This window comes from Urocitellus parryii, chromosome 10, assembly GCF_045843805.1.
Source record: "Urocitellus parryii isolate mUroPar1 chromosome 10, mUroPar1.hap1, whole genome shotgun sequence".
NCBI classification, from domain to species: Eukaryota; Metazoa; Chordata; class Mammalia; order Rodentia; family Sciuridae; genus Urocitellus; species Urocitellus parryii.
Window position 1 is genome coordinate 143607615 of NC_135540.1, and position 20573 is coordinate 143628187.

The following is a 20573-nucleotide window of genomic DNA, read 5'->3' on the forward strand; positions in this document are numbered from 1 at the left end:
TTCTCACCACTGAGCAGCTGGGGTTCTGCGTTAAGACCCAGGGCACTGCCTCTGCAATTGGTGGTTAGGTCCCCTTTCCCAGTGAATGGTGGCAGGAAAGGTGCAGGGCCAGTAGTTGATGTGTGTATCTGAATCCATGACAGGCTCAGTTGACACTGAGTTCCTGAGGTGTGAGAGGCTCCCCATAGAAGTATGGTAAGAGGTGGGTGGTCCAGGGCCTCTGCACCCTGACCCCCCCCCTTGGTTCTTTACTTCTGCTGTGTCCTGAGACTGGGGTGGGGACAGGAGAGCTCTTAGAACTTACCAAGTGGATAAGCCATCTGGGTTGCTCCTGCTGCAGATCCGGGAGACAGGAGAAAGACCCAGCAATGAGGAAATCATGCGGTTTTCCAAATTGTTTGAGGATGAGCTGACTTTGGATAACCTCACACGACCGCAACTGGTGGCACTGTGCAGACTGCTGGAACTCCAATCCATCGGCACCAACAACTTTCTGCGCTTCCAGCTCACCATGAGGCTGAGGTCCATAAAGGCCGATGACAAGGTGAGCCATGCCACAAGAAAGGCCACGCGGACCACTCTGCTTCTTTGGTTTCTTGCCTTTCTGTTCCTTTTTTTTTTTTTCTTTAACTGATATATATGTGTGTGTGTGTGTGTGTGTGTATATATATATATATATATATATATATATATAAACGTAAAGGTTTAACAAATTTGTGGAGTGCCATGTGATGTTCAATGCATACCTATTCTGCATGTTCATATGTTGCGATATTGGGATAGCACCCAGGGCCTCAAGCATCTAGGCAAGTGCTTAAGTCACTGAGCTTTGTCCCCAGCCCTTTAAATATTTTTTAAAAATTTTGAGGCAGGTTGTCCAGGTTGGCTTTAACTTGTGGTTCTCCTGCCTCAGGCTCCCATGTTGCCTCTGTCCCTTGCCCTGGGCTGCACTGTGGCTTCCTACACGTCCCCAAGCCCTTCTCCTGCTTCCCCCAGGACAGTCAGCAGGCCTGCCATTGTTTTGCAGAGGGTAGCTTTCCTCTGCAGCTTCCTTCTCAGGGTGTGCTCCCTGAGTGTACCTGCACACACTGTGCGTCAGGCATCTTAGCCTCTCAACCACTGTGCTTGCTTCTGCTTTCAGGTCACTCATCCCTCATTCTCTCCCAGGTTGGCTCCACTCTAATACCCATTGTGTGACCTCTAACTTTCAACCATAGAAATTCTCTCTCTTTTTTTTTTTTTCCAATTTTTTCTTTTTTGCAATATTTGTATTGATTGAACTTAGGGGTGCTCTGCCATTGAGCTATAACCTCACCCCTTTTATGTTGCTTTAGAGAGGCCACTAAGTTGCCCAGGGTAGCCTTGAACTTGTGATCCTCCTCCTCAGCCTCCTGAGTTACTAGGATTACAGGCGCGGCTACTGCACCTAGCTCGCTTTGTTTTCTTGAACACTCGAATCGAAGCTTATGAAGGTTCCACCTAGAGTGCGATGGGGACTGAAGCACATGTGGTGTGACTCTTAGGTTGAGGACAGGCAGCATTCCAAGCATCATTACTATGACTGGGAGAAGTAAAGGGAGGTGAGGTTTCTACACTCTACTTGAACCAGCAGGAGAGTGGATTGGAGTGTGTGCACTGTGATACTAGGGGACTGCTGAAAATGCTCCAGAAGCACAACTTGGGTGTCCCACAGGAGGACAGGGAACAGACAGAAGTGAAAACCAGCTTTAGTCACAGTAGACCAAGTGGACACAACCCAGGTAGGCGAATGGCTGAGCAGACTTCGCTGTCCATCTAGTTCCATGCTATTCGATGATTAGGAGGAGCTGTCTTGGATGCCACAATTGGATGGGTCTGGAGGGAACTCCAGAAGCTGCCTGCATTATGATCCCCACATACCTAACGTTCTTCAGATGACAGCCATGCAAACAGGGGCTGTCTTGGGTTAGGGGTGGCTTCTGTCCTATGATCCCCATGAACATGACATTCTTTAGTTGACAAGTGACAGCCATGCAAGTGAGGGCCCTCGTGGGGGTGGAGGTGACTTCATCCTGCCTGGAGCAGAATGGATCCTGACTAGAATGTTGTGTTGTTTTATAAACTGTTACCGCTAGGACTCCCAGAGAAGGCACGTGGGGTCATTGTTCTTTGTTAGAGCTACATGTGTATCTACAATGATCATAAAAAGTATGATTTTTTACAATGGAGATAAAGTTGCTACCTAGGATGTTTATGAGGCAAACGCTGAGAAGGGGCTAGGGCTACCTGATGCAGACCACGTGGGCCCTGAGAGCTGGCCTTGTGTCTTCTGTCTTCCCACCTGTTGCTTCCTATACTTCTCTGTGACTTGTGCAGCCTCAGGGTATGAAGCCACAGGTATCTTCAGGGTGTTGGGGTCTCTCCTCCCTCCATCCTGTGAACACTGAGAATGCCTTTGCAGATCGCGGGCTCTGTGAATCAGGCCAGGGCAGGATAGGTTCTGCTGGCAAGACGTGGGCCCTGCCACACGGAAGAGGTGCCCGCGTGTTGAGAGTGCCTACTCCCTGCGTGGGCCTAGGTCGAGGTGGATCTCTCTGCTTCCCTCGGTTAATCTTGGCCGTTCTGTGTTCCCTGGGCCCTGGCCATCCTTCTAGTCACTTTAGACCCAGAACCAGGCTCTGGTGTGATGCTCTGTCTTTTGCTTGGCAAAAGCTCTTAGAAAAATGGCCTCTGACTTGACAGTTCTTTTCTAGTCGTGTTAACAGCAGCACCACAAACCTTGCACAATGGTGAGTGGCTGGTGTTCTCTTACAGCTGATTGCTGAGGAAGGGGTGGACAGCCTGAACGTCAAGGAACTGCAGGCAGCGTGTCGGGCGCGAGGCATGCGGGCCCTTGGCGTCACAGAAGAACGTTTGCGGGGACAGTTGAAGCAGGTGCGTGGCCTGGGGCCCAAGTTCCAGGAGGAGCTCGCTTTCACCCAGACCAGAATAGGCCTGTTGTGGAAAGCTTCAAGAGTGAAAAACTACTGAGGTTGGGGTGTGGCTCAGTGGGGGAGTGCTTGCCTGGCATATTCAAGGCCCTCTAAGACTCACTTGGGCCTTTGCCATCCTCTGGGCTGTCAAGCAGGCCTGGTGAGGTGACACTGTAACCCAAGGGGGTGCCTGGGCCAGTCCGGTACTGCTTGCTGGCATTCTAGTCCTGCTGTCGTGCAATATGAGTGTCCTCAATTTTGGTGGCCTGTTGAGTGTGGATTTGATTGTTTCAGCTTGCTCCTGTCACCCGAAGGCCAGTGAGCACAGGTGGCCTCCTTGGACAGCTCTGGGGCATGTTCACATTTTGTGATGGCTCAGCTGAGCCTGGGAAGGTCTGGGAAACATGCTCTCTAATCTGGCTCTGATGCCCTTGGCTGGGCAACTCTGAACAGGTGTCTGGTACACAGTGGGCACCTACATTTGGATTTCAGTGCACTCTGCCTCCTGCAGCAGCTCAAGGGGCCCTCCAGCAGAAATCCCAATGTCAGGTCTTTGGTGCTCAGTGCCATTGGATCGAGTGACTGTACAGGGGGTAGGGGACATTTGTCCTTTGCTTCAGAAGGCCTAGGATGCAAGGCTCAGACCCAATCTCCCTCCAGCTCTGTTCCACGATGACAGCTTCTTGGCTATCATCCTCCTGCTGGTTTTCAGGCATTCCTTCTTCAATGTAGATGAAGAGGCATGCACACCTACCTCCCCTCTTGATGTAAATGGCATTTCCTAGGCAGTACCTTCTCACCAGATGCATGGCTCCCCAGCAGAAACTCCTGTCTGGTAGTGGGCTCGCCCTGCAAGTGCTGGCCATTTCTGGTGGTCTTCAGCCTTCTGCAGCACAGCTGCCTGGAGCCATTCAGGTGGGCTGCTGTGTGTGTATTCCCTGCCCAGGCTCCTCAGTGTGGTCCATGAGGCTATAGCATGTTTTGGGGTCAGGGCTCTTCCTTGCCTCTGTTCAGTGTTTTCATCCTGTTCTTAGCATTTTGTCTTATCTTTTTCTGTGTGTTCAGTTTGTGTCCAAATGTAAATCACCGAAGTAGCCCGACACAGTGCCCAGCCTGTGGCAAGCCTACACACACATGAGTGGAGTCAGTCTCTGTGTTCCTGCATGAGTGGGGAGGTTCTCAGTAATTCCGTCTTTGCTGCTCTGCTGTTTCTAAATACAGAGAGTGCTGACTGTTCTTTAAAAAAAAAAAATCAAATTGTGTACTTTATTTTTATGTGATGCTGATAACGAACCCAATTCCTCGCACCTGCCGAGCAAGCACTATACATACCACTGAGCCACAACCCCAGCCTGTTGACTGTTCTTAAGTCCTGGTGATTGAGCTACAGAGCTGTTGATGGCCCTGGGGCTTGTGCCTTCAGTTTACCAGGGTAGTCAAGTTCCAAGGTAGCACAACAAATGACCTTTTGAAACATGGAATGTCATTTTTGGAGCATTTGTTACAGTGACTTAATGAATCCATCTACTCAAGCCCTGTTTTGCTTGTTGCTGCCAAACCATATCAGCAGAGTAAAGCTTGGGGACTGAAGGATCTGGGCCCTTCACAAGAGAACAGGATAGGGCCAGGGGTCAGGTGGGATGGAGGCTGCACCAACAAGCCTGTTCTGATCCCAGTGGCTGGACCTGCACCTGCACCACGAGATCCCCACGTCACTGCTCATCCTGTCCCGAGCCATGTACCTCCCAGACACTCTCTCGCCTGCTGACCAGCTCAAATCCACACTGCAAACCCTCCCGGAAATTGTGGTATGTGCTCTTGGGAGACCCTGTTTGTCAGTTCACTTGGGGGGGAGGGGGGGCACTCATCTTCTAAGCCATGGAAGCCTTCCATGCAGGAGCCTGCAGGTCCACCTGTTCTCGCCTCATCACTTATCTGCCTGTCCCCACTCCCACCCACCACACCTGGCTTGGGATAAGCCAGTCTTGGGCACACTGAGTCGTCCTGATCCTGCCACAGTTGGCTGGAGGCAGCAGGTTTGAAAGACTTCCTTGAGTCTTGGTAATGGTGCCTGTGTCCGTCTTTTTTCTGAATATGGAGTGGTCCTCTGAAAGGTGCAGGAGGTAATACTTGGTAGCCTTGTACATTCCCAGCACTGGTGGCAATGTTTCAGTATGCCTTCCATCACTTCTGTGGAGTTCAGATGATGACGTTGCTGGGAGATACAGAGAGGCCTGGGACAGTGTGCACTCTGCAGCCCTGGGACTCACTCACAAGTGCCCTTCTTTTCTGAAGGCAAAGGAAGCCCAGATGAAGGTGGCAGAGGTGGAGGGTGAGCAGGTGGACAACAAAGTAAAACTGGAGGCCACGCTGCAGGAAGAGGCCGCCATCCAGCAGGAGCACCGGGAGAAGGAACTGCAGAGGGCCGCAGAGGCAGCAGTAAGCACTGGACAGGACCCACCACTGGGGGCTGTGGCTGTCCTGGTCCAGCTTCCCTGGAAACCCCTTCATGTCCTTGCTTGTCTTCTGAAGTAGTCAGGGAACTGCAGGGAGGCCCACTCAGCACCGGCAGAGGGTCATTGTGGAACCTACCTTCTCAGGGTGCTGGCCTAGGGCCTTGGGCAGAGACCAAACTTGTTTTCCCTGGACTCAGAGGCTGCAGGAAGATGCACTGTGACAAGGGCTTGGGATGTTCTGGGTTGTTCATCACCCACCCATAGGCAGCCTCCTGCTCTACAAGTGTTGAGCACCTTGGAAAGGTAGTGAGGAAAGACCAATACAGAACAAGGCACTCTGACCACTCTGTTGAGGGGCCTTAGGTGCCTTGCTCAGACTTCAGCAGGCAAGTCTGCTGCTGGTTAATGGCTCTTGGGTCTCCACTGTCACCTAATGGACTCATTCCGAGTTTGGCCTCTGTTAGTAGCATATGCATGCAAGAGTGCAGGTGTGACAGCATGGTTCTTCCTGTGATTCTTTTAGAAGGACATTGAGCTGGAAGGAGTGGAAGCTGCCACCCCTGGGAGGCCAGTGGTTGAGCCAAAGCCAGAGGTGCCTGATGTGATCCTGCCCACAGAGGCCCTGAAGGATATTGCTCCATTGCTAGAGGGTGTGAAGGTAAGAGGCATGCTCCGTCCAGGAGGGGAGGAGGCCAGAGGGTAAGGATAAGACCTTAGGTGTGTCAGCCTGTCTGGCAGCAGGAAGGGGAATGAAGGCTGATCCCTCAAGGCAGGACTTTCTCCACAAGCCAACATGGTGTCATCTCCTGGGTGACCTGGGTGGGGGGCTCCTTGGGAACCACCTGCCAATTGGGGACACAGACGTCCCCGGGGACCCATGCCAGGTGGCCTGGGATGCCATCCATTGTTTTCTGTTCTGAACTCCTGGAGGACCCCATGTATAGAAAGAAGCAGATTCTAGGATGTCTTACATGGGCATTTGGCTGCTGGTGGGGGGTTTGTGTCTAGGGAGGTCTTAGCGTGAGGCTCTGAAGAAGCCTCAAGCACATGTGTCTGGAGAGAATGGGGTGGCAGATCTGAGTTTGGGGCTGAGAGGGAGGTACCCAAGAGGTGGAGTTGGCTGTGCCCTTGACAAAGACAAAGGTGAGGCCTGAGTGCTGCCTCTGGTGGACAGGGGCCTTGAAGGACCAGGGAGGGCAGCCCCATACTCAGGCCTATGAGGTAGGATAGGTCTAGTTTTGTGTTCCTGTGAGAAGAAGTGTCTAAAGAGGAGAAAGTATCTGAAACTGACTTGTGTTTGGGGGGCTTTTGCAGTGATGAGCCTGAGCCCCAGTCACTGTATTGAGAAGGGTTGCATGGGGCAGGGCTGACCAGAGCCTTGTAGGGGCTCCTTGTGACACTAACCTGACTTGGGATAATCCAGGAGGAGGTGAAACTCTAGGGCTGAACGCCTAGGGAAAGCAGGTGTCTCCTGCTGACCTGAAAACTCTGAAATCAACATGTGGCACCATCAAGGGAGAGTTCATAGCAGGAGTAGACATTCTAGGGAATCTGGGCTCAAGTGTGACCCCACGACGGTGGGCCTCAGGCATTCCTGCAGAAGGTGTTAAGTGAGATATAACTGTTTCATTTTTAAGGGATGTAGGACTGGGCTAGGCCTAGCAAAACAGGCAGGGCTTGGCCAATCAGCAAATAGGGCAAGACAAGGCTGGCCTCATAGAACACATGAATCCTGTTTTCAACGGGTTAAAGACTAGGCTAGGGGCTGGGATTGTGGCTCAGTGGTAGAGTGCTCGCCTAGCAGGGGCAGGACCTGGGTTCAATTCTCCGCATCACATAAAAATAAAGGCATTGTGTTGTGTCCATCTACACCTAACAAAATAAATATTTTTTAAAAAGACTAGGCTATAAGGAAGTTTAGAAATCTCAGGAGATGCCTCACATGCACAAGGCCCTGGGTTCAATCCCTAGCACCACCAAAAAAAGAAAGAAAGAAATCTCAGGAGAACTAACAGAACTAACATATGAAGAATCATCAAGAATGTCTTAGAGGGCTGGGGATGTGGCTCAAGCGGTAGCGCGCCTGCCTGGCATGCGTGCGGCCCGGGTTCGATCCTCAGCACCACATACCAACAAAGATGTTGTGTCCGCCGAGAACTAAAAAAAAATAAATATTAAAAATTCTCTCTCTCTCTCTCTCTCTCTCTCTCTCTCTCTCTCTCTCTCTCCTCTCTCACTCTCCTCTCTCACTCTCTCTTTAAAAAAAAAAAAAAAAAAAAAAAAAAAAGAATGTCTTAGAAACCCAGACTTTTGGACTGGTATAGCAGTGGTACAGCATTTGCCTAGCACATGTGAGGCACTGGGTTCAATCCTCAGCACTACATACAAATACATACATAAAATAAAGGTATTATGTCCATCTACAACTAAAAAAAAAAACTTTTTTTTTTTTAATTTTAAAAAATTGAAGAGTGCCCAGCCCCCATGGACTGGTACAGCCTGTGGTTGCCAAGTGCCCATCATTGTTGATGAGATTGATGGCCTGAGCAGCCCCAAGACCAGGGAGGACATGAGCCTATAGTTGAAACTCTTTCCCCAAAGGACCCCCCAGGCCTGCATGGCTTCACAGGGGTCACTGGTGCATCTAAATCAGGCAGGCACAGTGGCACACATCTGTAATCCCAGTGGCTTGGGAACTTGGGTCAGGAAGATCACAAGTTCAAAGCCAGCCTTAGCAAAAGCGAGGCACTAAGCAATTCCGTCTCTAAATAAAATACAAAATAGGACTGAGGATGTAGCTCAGTGGTCCAGTGCCCCTGAGTTCAATTTTCAGTACCCAAAAAAGAAACAGATGGTCCCAGTGCTGAGGAAATTTTGACAGAATAGGGAACATTCCCCAAGTCATGTCATGAAGCATCACCTTGTATCAAACCAGAATCATGTAAGAAAAATTATAGGCTGCTATCTTTTATGAACATAGATGCAAAAATTCTTAGCAAAATACAATTCTTAACAAAGTGTTTAGCAAATCAAATGCAATTATTCTACAGAAGGGATTGTGGCCACATGGAATCTGCCCAGAGAATACAGATTGGCTTAATGTTTTAATAAGATAAGCAGTCTTTAATTACATACTATGATTCTGTCAGGCCTCTTCAAGAATGCTCGTCAGCATGCAGTGTGATCAATAGATGCCGAGCAGGAAGAGAGGGATGCCACTGCACATCTGCCACCAGTAACTCCCCAGCACTGGGGCATTGCCAGGACTGCTGCCCTTCACACTCCTCCTCAGTATTGTAGCCAGGGCATTAGGGAAGGAAAGCACATTATAACCAGATAGTTGGGCCCAGGCATGGTGGCCAGATCTGTGATCCTAGCTACATGAGCCTGAGGCAGGAGGGTTGCAAGTTCAAAGCCATCCTGGGCCACATAGGGAGACCCTATCTCAAAATAAAATAGAAACGGCTGGGACAGAACTAGGAAAATGCGACATTAGACTCAGTGTTGCTGAGATGCAGATCCTCCTTCAGCTGTTTTGGAAATTCCTCCAGACCATCAAAACACAGCAGACGGCTAGGGCTCATTGGTAGAACGCTTGCCTAGCATGTGTGAGGCACTGGGTTTGAGTCTTCAGCACTGTATATAAATAAAATAAAGGTCTATTGACAACTAAAAAAAATATTTTAAAAAAAACAAGCAGAACCTTCTATTGAAGTTGACAACCTTTTCTAAATTTATGGAGAGAGTCAAAGGATCTAAAATACCTAAGACATCCTTGTGAAATAGCAAAAGTAAGAGGAACATCTGTCTACTGGATCCCAGTGTTACAGAGTTGGGGCCTTCTGAGAAACTGAGAATCCCCAGTTTTCACAATCAAGTCAGAAAGATTTCAGACATGTCACTCAGAGGAGCAGGAGTTACTCTGAGTTTATTGAAGGGATAAGAAGAGGGAAAAGAGACAGTCTCAAGGGAGAGAGTGAGTGTCTCAGAGAGGAGAGAGGTAGCATACCTCTCATGCACTCCAGTTTTATTGGGATCCCAGGGATGTTGCCAAAGAATCCCACTTTTGACTGATAGCAGGATGACATCAGACTCTCAAGTACCCACTGTCATGGCACCTCTAGGTTACCTTGGCCCAAGCGGACTGGTTCTAATTGGATTCTTTTTTATTTGTATGCTGTACTGAGAATTGAACCCAGTGCCTCACACATGCTTGGCAAGTGCTCTACCACTGAGCCACTACCCCACCCTAATTGGATTTTTTTTTTTTTGGTAGTTGTAGATAAACAGAATGCCTTTATTGTTTTGTTTATTTTGTGTGGTGCTATTGAACCCATTATCTCACATGTGCTAGGCAAGCACTCTACCACTGAGGTACAGCCCCAGCCCTTTAACTGGATTCTTAACCATACATTCCTTTTTTTTTTTTTAACGTTTATTTTTTAGTTATAGGTGGACACAATACCTTTATTTTATTTGTATGTGGTGCTAAGGATCGAACCCAGTGCCTCAGGCATGCTAGGCTAGCTCTCTACCCCTGAGCTACAACCCCAGCCCTTAACCATACATTCTTATAAATTTTGTGGTTAGGAGAAACTACTCTTTTCTCCCAGTTTCAAGTTTTGGTCACAAAATCTTCCCCTTTGGGAAAACTTGGGTTCCTCTTATCAACATTATTTTGGGCCTGCATTTCTCTTGCAGTTAACATGTAGTTTGCTGAGAAATGTGACACAGCTTGTTCATTTCGGCCAGGCAGGGCTGCAAGTAAATTGCTTCATGGAAAAGAGAATACGTGGGGGGGGGTCAGCACAGTGAGCTGACTTGTATTAACCTTGTATTCCCACTCACATATAATTGTCCCCTTAACCTTAACCTTGTATTCCCACTCATCTATAATTATCCCCTAACACCAAGACTTACCGAAGCCTCAGTTATCAAGAGGTGTTGTGGGGCCAGCCCGTGGCTCAGTGGGAGCACACCTGCTAGCATGCATGAAGCCGAAGGTTCCCTCCCCAGCACCACCACACATGAAAAGGTGTGATGTTGCCGTAAAACGGGTAAAGAGATAGGCCCAATAGAAAAGAAAGCACCTAGACAGACAGGGTCAGTAGGTTTTCTACAAAGGTGCCAAGACGGTGTAGTAGGGAAAGGGAAATCTTTCAGCAAATTGTGCTGGAACAGTAGATAGCCATATGCAAAAAATTGACCCTTATAAAACTAGAAAGGATTATAAAAACTCCACGAAGTGTATAAAAACTAGAAAGGGTTATGAAAACTCCACGAAGGAAACATGGGAGAATATTTTAGTGATATTAGATTTAGCAGTAGATAAAGTACAACAAAAAAATATGATAAAGGTGAGAAAAAAAATCAATATATTTATCAAAATTGGAGACTTTTGCTTCAAGAAATTCTTAAGAAAGTGAAAAGATCAGCCATGGACAGTGTGAGATATTTGTAAAACATTTACCTGACAAGGACTTGTTTCTAGAATATATAAAAAACAAATAATTTTATTTCAGAAGTGGGCAAACGATTTGAAGACACTTGACCAAAGAAGACATGCAGCTAGCCAGTTAAGCACCTGAAGTGCTTCATTCACCACCAGGAAAGGAGAAGCACATTGAGATGCCACCACACCCCTATTAGCACAACCAGAGTTGGAGTCAGACTGGTTGGGGATGGAGCTCAGTGGTAGACCATTTGCCCAGAAAGCAGAGGCCCTGGGTTCCATCTCCAGCACTGTGGGGGAAGACAAAACTGGCCTGTCCCAATCCTGTGTTGGTGAGGATGTGGAGGAGTTGTACCACTTTGGAAACCACTTTGATAGTTTCCTAAAAAGACAAACCTACACCACACCAATTACCAGCCTTTCCGTTCCTAGGCATTTTCCCACAGGAGCCTGAACCTGAGCATTCAGAGCAGCTTTATTTGTAATCACTGAGCTTAGGAAACAAAGCACATGTCTCTCAGTAGGTCAGTACACTAACAAGCTTTGGTCTAGCTGCTCGGGTTAAAAGCACACTGACACCACATAATGACTCAGAATGAGTCAGAGAGGAGGAAGTGCTGGCGACTGCTCTTATGTAAAACCCTGGAGATATAGGCTGACTTATTGGGCATGAGGAGGATTGAAGTCCTGGGGAGGCCAGCCGGTATTGGGCTGACCAGCATGTTCACTGTCCAGTGGTGTGCGCTTCATAGGTACACGTATGGATCACGCTGAATGTGCCTAATGACGCGCTCAGGCCAGTGTAGCCCCACCTGGGCTCCATCTCAGTTGAGACTACCCCCAGGTACTGGCCCATAAGGTGCGAGCTCCCTGCAGGAGGAGCCACTGTGTCCCTTCACTTAAACCTGTTTTGCTCTTTTCCTAGGAAGAGGAAATAACTCAGGAAGAAATTGATGTCCTCAGTGACGCTTGCTCCAAGCTGCAGGAGCAGAAGTCATCTCTGACCAAGGAAAAGGAGGAGCTGGAGCTGCTGAAGGAGGACGTCCAGGACTACAATGAGGTGGACAGGATGGGTGGGCGTGGTGGGGCAGCTGCTCCCCCGTGACATCAGGGGTGGGTAGGGTTTGCTGCTAAGGCTGAGACTGAAATAATAGCTTTATCAGCCAAAAGATTTAATGATATCTGTCAAAGATGTGATAAGGGAAATTTCAGAGGGAATCTGAAATTAGTTTTATTCCAGAGCTTTTCCACGGCTGCTGTAGGTGCCACTGTCTGCGTGAATGTAGCCTTGCCAAGTCTGAAAATGAAGGTGTCACATGGCCACTTGGCCCCTCGACAGGCAGAACCTTAATTTCATTCACAACTCCCCCCAAAGAGAGTGGAGCCCAGGGTGCTCTACCACTGAGCCACATCCCCAGACCTCTTTTTATTTTGTATTTTGAGACAGACACTCTAGCCTTGTGTTGCTGGGATCACAGGTGTGCACCCAGCACCCAGTTGACGGTTTTCTTTTCTTAGATAGTGGTTCTTTTTCCCTCTTCCTTTTATGGTACTAGGGATCAAACTCAAGGCTACCAAGTGCTCTACCACTGAGCAACATCCTACATCAACCAGTGGTTGGTTTATAGATATTACTTTCTAATCTGATGTAAAAAAATTATTTTCACAGCTTCATTGGGAAAGGTAACAAGTTTTGAGATTAGTAAAAACCAATTTGCCATTTAGGAGCACCGTCCCTCTGGGGGGCTTCTCCATGGGAACCATGCATCTGTCACTGGGTGAGATGGTGTCTTGTTCCCATTCCACTCTTCGCTCCTGTCCCTCCTTGGGGGGCACTGAATTAGAATTTCAGGGGGAAACACTTAGGTTTCCTCAATGCTTCATTTCTTTTATTCTTCAGCAAATATGAAGGAAGATGAGTTTCAAAAAATAAGAACCAGCCAGATGTGGTGGCACACTCCTGTAATCCCAGCGGCTCAGGAGGCTGAAGCAGGAGGATTGCAAGTGCAAAATCCCAGCCTCATCAAAAGTGAGGCGCTAACCAACTTACTCAGTGAGACCCTGTCTCTAAATTTAAAAAATATAAAATCGGGGTAGGGATGTGGCTCAGTGATTGAGTGCCCCTGAGTTCAATCCCTGGTTTAAAAAAAAAAATTATTTGATTGGTAGGAAGGAATAAGATTTTGCAACTTTCTGTTGTTGTATAATGAATGCATTTTTGGAGGAGTTGGTATTTATTTTTGCAGTGCTAGGGATCAAATTCGTTGTCTCATAGGTGCTCTACACCCCTAGCCCAAATGAATGGATTTAATGACTTTTTCAAGTTAAATTTAATATAAGATCCCCACTTTTTTATTTATTTTGTACTGATTTTAACCCAGGAGTACTTTACCACTGAGCTACTTTCCAGCCCTTTTAATGTTTTGAGATAAGACCTCACTAAGTTGCTGGGCCTGCCCTGGAACTTATAACCCTCCTCCCTCAGCCTACTGAGTCGCCTGGACCACACAGGTGTGGTCACCATCGTGCCCAGCTCCCGCCCCCACCTGCCTTAAAGATAGACTTTATAACTGCAAATAATTTTTTTAGGACTTGCAAGAGATCAAGAAGGAGCTTTCTAAGACCGGTGAAGAAGAATTAGTGGAAGAATCTAAAGCCAGCAAGAGACTAACAAAGCGCGTGCAGCAGATGATTGGGCAGATCGATGGCCTGATTGCACAGCTAGAGACGGGTCAGCAGGCCGGCAAGCTGGGCCCTGCCCAGGGCTCAGCTGTGGGGTAAGTGGGCATGAACAGAAGAGGCTTCTGGGCCCAGGGAGGCCAAGCCTGCAGCTGACAGGCACTTTGCTATGATCTGTGCTCTGTCCTTTCTGACTCCAGAGTATACATCTTGGCTCTGCCTGATATCACCTGGGAGCTGGGGTCCACTCTGGGGGCATCTTTGCTCATAGTTTTTTCTTTCACACCTGAGTTTTTACATTCTGATGCTATTTCACCTGGGTAGCTTACTCCTGGACCTGTTACCTCCCTGCTGATGTCCCCCTACTGCTTTCCCCAGCATTACCCTTCATAGTCCAGCCTCAGCCCCATTCGGTTTCTGTTTGCCCAAACAGTCAAGCTCTCTCCTGCCTCCTCCCTCTCTCTGACCCCCACACTCAAGGGATGCCATCATGGGGCTGTCTGCCTTGTACCGCAGTGTATTCCAGATTCCTGCAGCCGCAGCTGTGCTTGTGTGTGTGGCTTGCTACCATCTAGACCACAGACCCTGCGATACAGCAGGCTGGTAGCTGGGACACACCCCTGAACCCAGAGGCTCATCGACCTTTTGTCCTTGTGGCAGACAGGGGCCCAAGGACCCAGTGGTCCTGTTCCAGGCATGCACTCCAGGGTCATGCACCCCAAGGAAAGGGCGGGGCTCTTGGCAGGGTGTGAGGAATCTCACTATCAGAGGTCTTTCCTGTCCGCCAATTCACACTTGGCCAATTCACACGTGGCCATCAGAGTCAGGGCTAAGAGTCTGAGCTGGGTGTGGCTGTGAGGTTCCAAGGGCAGGGCAAGGTGGTGGCCACATGCAGGCTGTGCTTCCCAGGGAGAATGTTGTCAGCGTCACTGAGCTCATCAGCGCCATGAAGCAAATCAAGCACATTCCAGAAAGCAAGCTGGTGAGCTTGGCCTCAGCACTGGATGAAAACAAGGATGGCAAGGTCAACATCGATGATCTCGTCAAGGTGGGTCTCAGTGGGACTGAATCGGGCAGGGTGGCTGGCTGCTCTTCTGCTCCAATGTCCACAAGTCCAGGGAGGGGCTGCTTTTGGGGGCTGTCAGGAGGTGGGGTCCCTCAGGCCTTGGCATAGGAAGTGAGTTGCCAGAGGTAGAAAGTGCTGATGAAACAGCAAGATGGACCCTCCTGAAGGCCCTGAGGTCGCCTGTCATGACCATGACTTGGCTGGCTATGACAGGTGGCAGTGTCCAGGTCCAGGAGAGGGTATTGAGAAGGCCCCTTTAGAGCAGGCCACCTGCCGTGCCTGTGGGACCCTGGGCCTGGCTGGGCTTTGGTCCAGGAAGCCAGGAGCTAATCCTAGAAAAGGACACCAGCCACATTCCAGGCTGGCAGTGTCTGCCTTTCTTGCTCCACCCACAGTGTGGAGCTTGCACCTGTGGCAAGCAGGGTAGTGGGGCTGAGTACACCCGTCTGGGGTTGCCTGAGGCCTGAGAGGTGACAACAGGTGGGCCCCAGGTCAGCCCTGGAGACCTGGATGGGAAGTCTGGGTTCTCATCTGAGGGGTGAGACTTAATCATTTCTGCTTCTGAAAAAACACTGCCTTCATGGTCCTGGTGCACCTGGCAAGGTAGTGATTTTTCAAACATAACCATAGACATTGCCGACTTTCTTTTACTTCCATTTAAAAGCAAGGCACTGTCAGACTTACATGCTAAGCACCGTCCCTCCTTCCCTCCTTAGTCTTCACAGCAGAGGGGCATGTGCCCCAACCTAGCACCCTATGTTCTGGGGAAGCCCCATGCAGGGTAGGCCCCCAGCAGTATGGTGGGGCCTCGCTGGCCAGGGCAGGGCTTGATGTCAGCAGCCTTGCTCTGCTCTCTGGCTCCCCGGGGAACCCTGGTGCTCTGGGGCCCTGGCATGCTGTGCAACAAGTAGGTTCCAAACCAGAAGATGGCCTAGGCCATCTGTGCAAGAGCAGGCAGCCCCTCTGAGCCCTCTCGTGTGCGCAGGTTATCGAGCTGGTGGACAAAGAAGATGTCCACATCTCCACTAGCCAGGTGGCTGAGATTGTGGCCGTGCTGGAGAAGGAGGAGAAGGTGGAAGAGAAGGAGAAGGCCAAGGGCAAGGCTGAGAAGGAGGCTGCAGAGGTGAAGAACTAAGGGAGGTGCCGAGCTCACACACAGCCCCATGGGCGTCCTCTTCCTCCCGCACCACTGCGGTGGGATGATGTGAGAGTGATTGCTTTGACGTGATCTTAGTGGCAGATCTAATATTTTGTCTGGAATAAGTCAGAAACTTCCGTAATCAAGTTTAATTTTTAATTTTCATCATTCCATGAAGATTAAGTCAGTCTGCAATCTGGGAGCCTCCAGGGAGTTGTGTCTGGACTCATCTAGTGTAGTACTCAGTGGCCCCACAGAGGCCACCGACAGTCGCAGCAGGGGCGCCTCCCTGCACGTGCCTGTGCCATCTCAGGGCCTGACCTGTGCTCTCTGTTCCCTGAGAGTGAGGACCATGTGGACTCCCAATGCCCAAGTAGAACTGCACGGATGCACCTCATGTTTTCAGAGGTGCTGGGCAAGAATCAGACAGGAGCACAGCCCTCCTCAGCTCTGAAGATCCTTCAGCTGGTCTGTGAACTTTGATTCCTAAAAATCTGTGTAAATAGATCGTCTGTTCCCGCATTTTCAGAGTCATCTTTGTGTGACTCTTCTCAACAGAAGCGTCTGTGACTTCAGTGGCCTCTGGAAGTAGCGCCTCTCCTGACAGTAGTGCCCATGTCTTGAGTGGATCCTGGGGTGTGTTTCCTGAGCTTGCACTTGAGAGTCTGACTCAGGAGTAACATCCAGAATGAAGTGCGGGGGAGACACACCAGTGCAGCCCTTGAGAAGGAATCATTTGCCAGGTGATTGCCACACTGTTGGGTCCAAGGGTTAGGCCTTCACCACAGCCTGGCTGGAGCAGGTTCTGGCTGGAGCACATGTGGGGCCCTTGATGGCTTCCCTTGTGAAACAAACCCTGCCCGCTGGAGGACCTGGCTGGAGGGGCCATCGCCCACAGCTGGCCTCCTGGGCCAGGGCACCCAGATGGTCTCTGCACTTCAGCCTTTGCATGGCCCCACCAAGTCCTTATGAAGGTGGTCATGTGAGTGAGCAGTGGCATCTTGAGGGGCTTGCAGTGTGCCCCCCATGTACTTAGGGGCTGGGTGGTGTCTCCAGGGCTCTGGTGGCCAGCAGCCTCTTCACACTTGATGGCCCTGTCAGGGACAGTTCCATGTGGGCAGGCCAGAGCTGGGTGTCCTGTGGCCTCTCCACCTTCCTGCTCCCCCAACAGCTGCACTTGTCCTTTGAGGCTATGCGTTGCCAGCAAGAGTGTCCTTCTGGAGGGCTCCAGACATAGGACCCATGAAGCCAAGCTAGCCAGGGAGGGGGTTGCAGCACTCGGAGATGTCAGTTTCTCAGTTACTTGGCTTTTTCCTTGGCCTTTAAAGAAGAAACTTGACAGAATAGGAATCCGATTGTACAGTCTCACCTGGAGACAGTCAGAAGCCATGGGGCTCTGAAGGGCTTGGTTTCAGGCGTTGGAGAAGGGAGTGTTTTAGCCTTGGGGTGATCTTTATGAGTCACCTGCCCACACTCCAGCAGCCTCTGAGCTGTCAGTGTCCTTCCTTTTGAGGACAAGCTCTGGTTGCCAAATATGCCCCACAGGAGGGACGTCTTTCCTGTGAGCAGCACTACGGACCCATCAGCTGTATCCTCGTCCTGCGTGGCTTTGCCAGTATTGTCATCCCCTCTGCTCTGGAGTCTGCCCTCCCTGGTCAAGCAGCGCCTCGGGATGTGGGCGCGCCTCCAGGTGCCATTCGGACCTGCGTGGTGGCACACGTATGGGTGGGAGGTTCTGGTGGGTGCACATGCGGTGTTTGCAGGCCCTCTCCCCAATGCCATTCTGGATGTGTTTTGTTGTACGGAATCATTTATTGTAGCCAAGTCGGTGTCTGGGTGTGGTTGTAAGGAATGATGGATCCAGAAGCCAGGGCCTTGTATGATGAGGACCTGCCATGGTGGTTGTGTCTAGCTGTCCATAGGTTGTGCCTGCCCTGCACCTGAGCACTCCACCTTCCTGTGTTTCCTGGAGCTGGGGTGTCCATGCCTGTGAAGCAGAGTTCCCAGCACAGCAGTTTGACGTGCCCTCCTCACGCCCTACACACCCACTTCTCATGCAGGCACTGGGAACCCGTGTGTGGCATCCGGAGGCCATTGAAATATCACAGTGTAGCTTTTTAAACGTGAAGGGCACCATGTAATTTCTGAAAAGCAGCCCCCAGGTGGTTCTTATTGTGCCCCTGGCCAGCAGGGTGGTTCCTCCTGGGAACGCAATGGGGGAGCAAGTTCTCTGTCATCCTTTCAGGGTCCCATGGGCCCCCAGCTGGGGTTCTGTGTAAACACCTTTTGTAGAAATGGTATTCTTATTTTATTAAAACATCAAGGCTGTGCTCCTGTAATATTTCTGAACCATTTGACATAAGTCAGATGGAAACTCAGCCGTCTTAAGTGTCTGCCTTCAGGACGGCACTGTGGGCCCAACACTCAAGTTTCCAGAGGAGCCTTTGTCCTTTGAGGCTGTGTCCTTTGAGGCCCTGGATTCAGGCCTCTTCCTTGTGGGACCTCTTAGACCCATGTCCCCTTGTCTTATGACACTGACAGGTTATGTGGTGATGTTTCAGACACCATTCGATGTGAGGAAATGATATAATAAAGTGCCACTTGATGATTGTCTGCTGTGGGCTGGTTTGTCTAGGTTGGTGAACTCACTGCCTAAGGAAGCCTTCCCCAACCCACAGACCTCAGGGAGTCAGTCCTGAGAGCCAAGGCACCCTGCACCCAGATTGTTCCTGGCTGAGACTGGTGGTCCTGGTATCCTGAGTGGGTGAGGGCTGGACCATTTCGAGGGGTGCTCCAGGAGGATCAAGGGGCCCAACCCTACCCAAGGGGATCCCCAGGAAGGTGGGGGCAGTCTTCACACTGCAGCCCCATCTTTAGATCCCTACCCTGGGGTGGCCTGGCAGGGGGAAGGTCTCGGCACCCCACCCCGAGCTCAAGGGCATCAGCCTATCTCAGCATTTACACTTGGGTCCACTGCTGGGGGCCTCCCTAGACCCCTTGGCCCTGGGGTCTGTGTCCTGGGACACAGCCTGAGCTGGACAGCCTTGGGCACCACAGGAGAGTTGTCCAGGGACAAAGCCTGGGCCGGAGCCTATTTGTACACCATTATGAATCATCCCAAGTCCAGGGACCACAACAGGGCACTAGGATTCAAGAAGTGCCTGTTCTGGGGCTGGGGTGGGCTGTGTTTGCTGGTGGACATCAACCCAAGGAGGAAGCAGCCAGCACAGAGGGCGTCAACTGCAGCAAAGACACAGTGACCCAAACAAGGTGAGGGCCAACAGTGGGTGGCAGGCAGGGGTTCTTGAGAAAAGAATGTGCTTCATGTGCCTGGTCGGGGTGACACTAAGAACAGGACCTTCATGCAGAACACAGTGACCTCCCAGCCTTCTGGGGAGGCTCATTAGCCAAGAATTCTAGCTGATGGCCCTGGGAACCCGAGATCCACCCCAGCCCTGAGAAATGGACAGCCACAGGGCTGCCTGCAGTGCTGGGAGCCTTCCTGTTCCCAGCACTGGCCTGAGCAAATCTTGCAACTGCAGGGGCCACCAGCCATGTTCAGAAGGCATAGCTTTCATCAGCAGAAAGCAAGGGACTGTTCTAGACCAGAAGAGGCCAGCAAGGCAGCAAAAAGGGGTTCCTTCACTGGGCAGAGGTGTCCACAGGAAGCTTCATGACTGTCTAGTGCCCTCCTTCTGCGGCCAGCAGTGGTGTGAGTCACCTGAGCAGGCTCCTGGCCTGCCCCAACTCCCCTGGCCAGCCCCCTTTCCCAAGAGCCTATGGGGTTCACCAGGGCACAGGCTGGAGAGAGGCCTCAGGGCAGCAACAGGGTGCAGTGCAGCACCAGGGGGCGCCCCACTCACATTCTGCCTGCCCAGGCAAGAATGCTAAGCCCAGCTGGGGGACAGCACTGCCTCTGGCCCAAGCCCACCTGGCACCCCCTCTCTGCTCTCCAGGCTGGAACTTCAGCAGTCCTCCTCCAGTTGACCTCTGCTTCCCAGTCCTGGTCAGTCCAAGGTGTCCCCATGGCCAGTCCAGTGTCCTTGTTCCCAGCATGGGGTCTCTGGACAGGGCTCTGGGGGGTTGGAGGATTGGCTCTCCTTGTGAGGTCACTGGCAGGCAGCCTGCCCCCAGACTACAGTGCTTCCCTGAATCAGACCCAAGACCAAGTAGCCTCACCTATCCAGCTCCCTCATCTGGAGGGCCCACTTGGACCAGCAGAAAGCAGAGCCTGAGAGAGAGTGCACCAGCTCAGCTCCAGTGCATCTAGGGCCACCATCTGACCTAGACCAGACAGTGGGGGATGGGCGCAACAGCCCTCTCCTGTCTCCTCTAGGAAGGTTTCCCAGGCTTACTCCCCACTTGTGGGTAGCCCTGTGTACCCCAGTTGTCAAGGCCCACCAAGCAGCAACAAGGGGTCCTGACTTAACAGGCTCCTGGGGACTCAGAAGCAGCCCAGGTGTTCTCTGGCCAGGGAGCTGCCCAACCAGCTGAGGCCAGAAGCACGGCTTCAGCCAAAGTAGTCACTGCAGGGTCACAGGGTCATGGCACCAGTGGAGCCCTGGTGGTGGTGGGTAGCAGGCCTGGACCAGGAGGGAAGGTGGTCAGGAATAGGGGTGTGGCCACCGGTGTGTAGGGTTTAAATCAAGAGGCTCATCTACATCTTTAGTGGGAACCCACATAGTGAGTGGGGTGATGCGGGACAGGCCTTAGCAGCTAGTGCCTAGACATAACCCCTGGACCCATAGCCCTCAGGAGGGGTGGCAGCCAGGGAGCTCGGCAGAGCCAAAAAGCTTCCTCCTCACATCCACCAGGGCCCCTCCTGAAAATT

At 51.0% G+C, this 20573-nt stretch overlaps 1 protein-coding gene across 3 annotated transcripts in view; it reads left to right on the plus strand.

Annotated features, from left to right (window-relative positions):
* The window catches only part of Letm1 (leucine zipper and EF-hand containing transmembrane protein 1), a 40443-nt gene extending 22090 nt beyond the window's left edge, over positions 1–18353 (plus strand). For 2 of the 3 annotated variants that reach the window (XM_026380375.2, XM_026380376.2), the window contains 9 exons: positions 341–544; positions 2794–2913; positions 4628–4759; positions 5247–5390; positions 5931–6065; positions 11785–11919; positions 13449–13636; positions 14448–14586; positions 15590–18353. In XM_026380375.2, coding sequence (XP_026236160.1) covers positions 341–544; positions 2794–2913; positions 4628–4759; positions 5247–5390; positions 5931–6065; positions 11785–11919; positions 13449–13636; positions 14448–14586; positions 15590–15739 — 1347 coding nt within the window. In that variant the 3' untranslated portion in view covers positions 15740–18353. The remainder of the gene's footprint in view (positions 1–340; positions 545–2793; positions 2914–4627; positions 4760–5246; positions 5391–5930; positions 6066–11784; positions 11920–13448; positions 13637–14447; positions 14587–15589) is intronic. The other variant, XM_026380377.2, reaches the window with a different exon arrangement.
* Positions 18354–20573: the final 2220 nt, after the last annotated feature.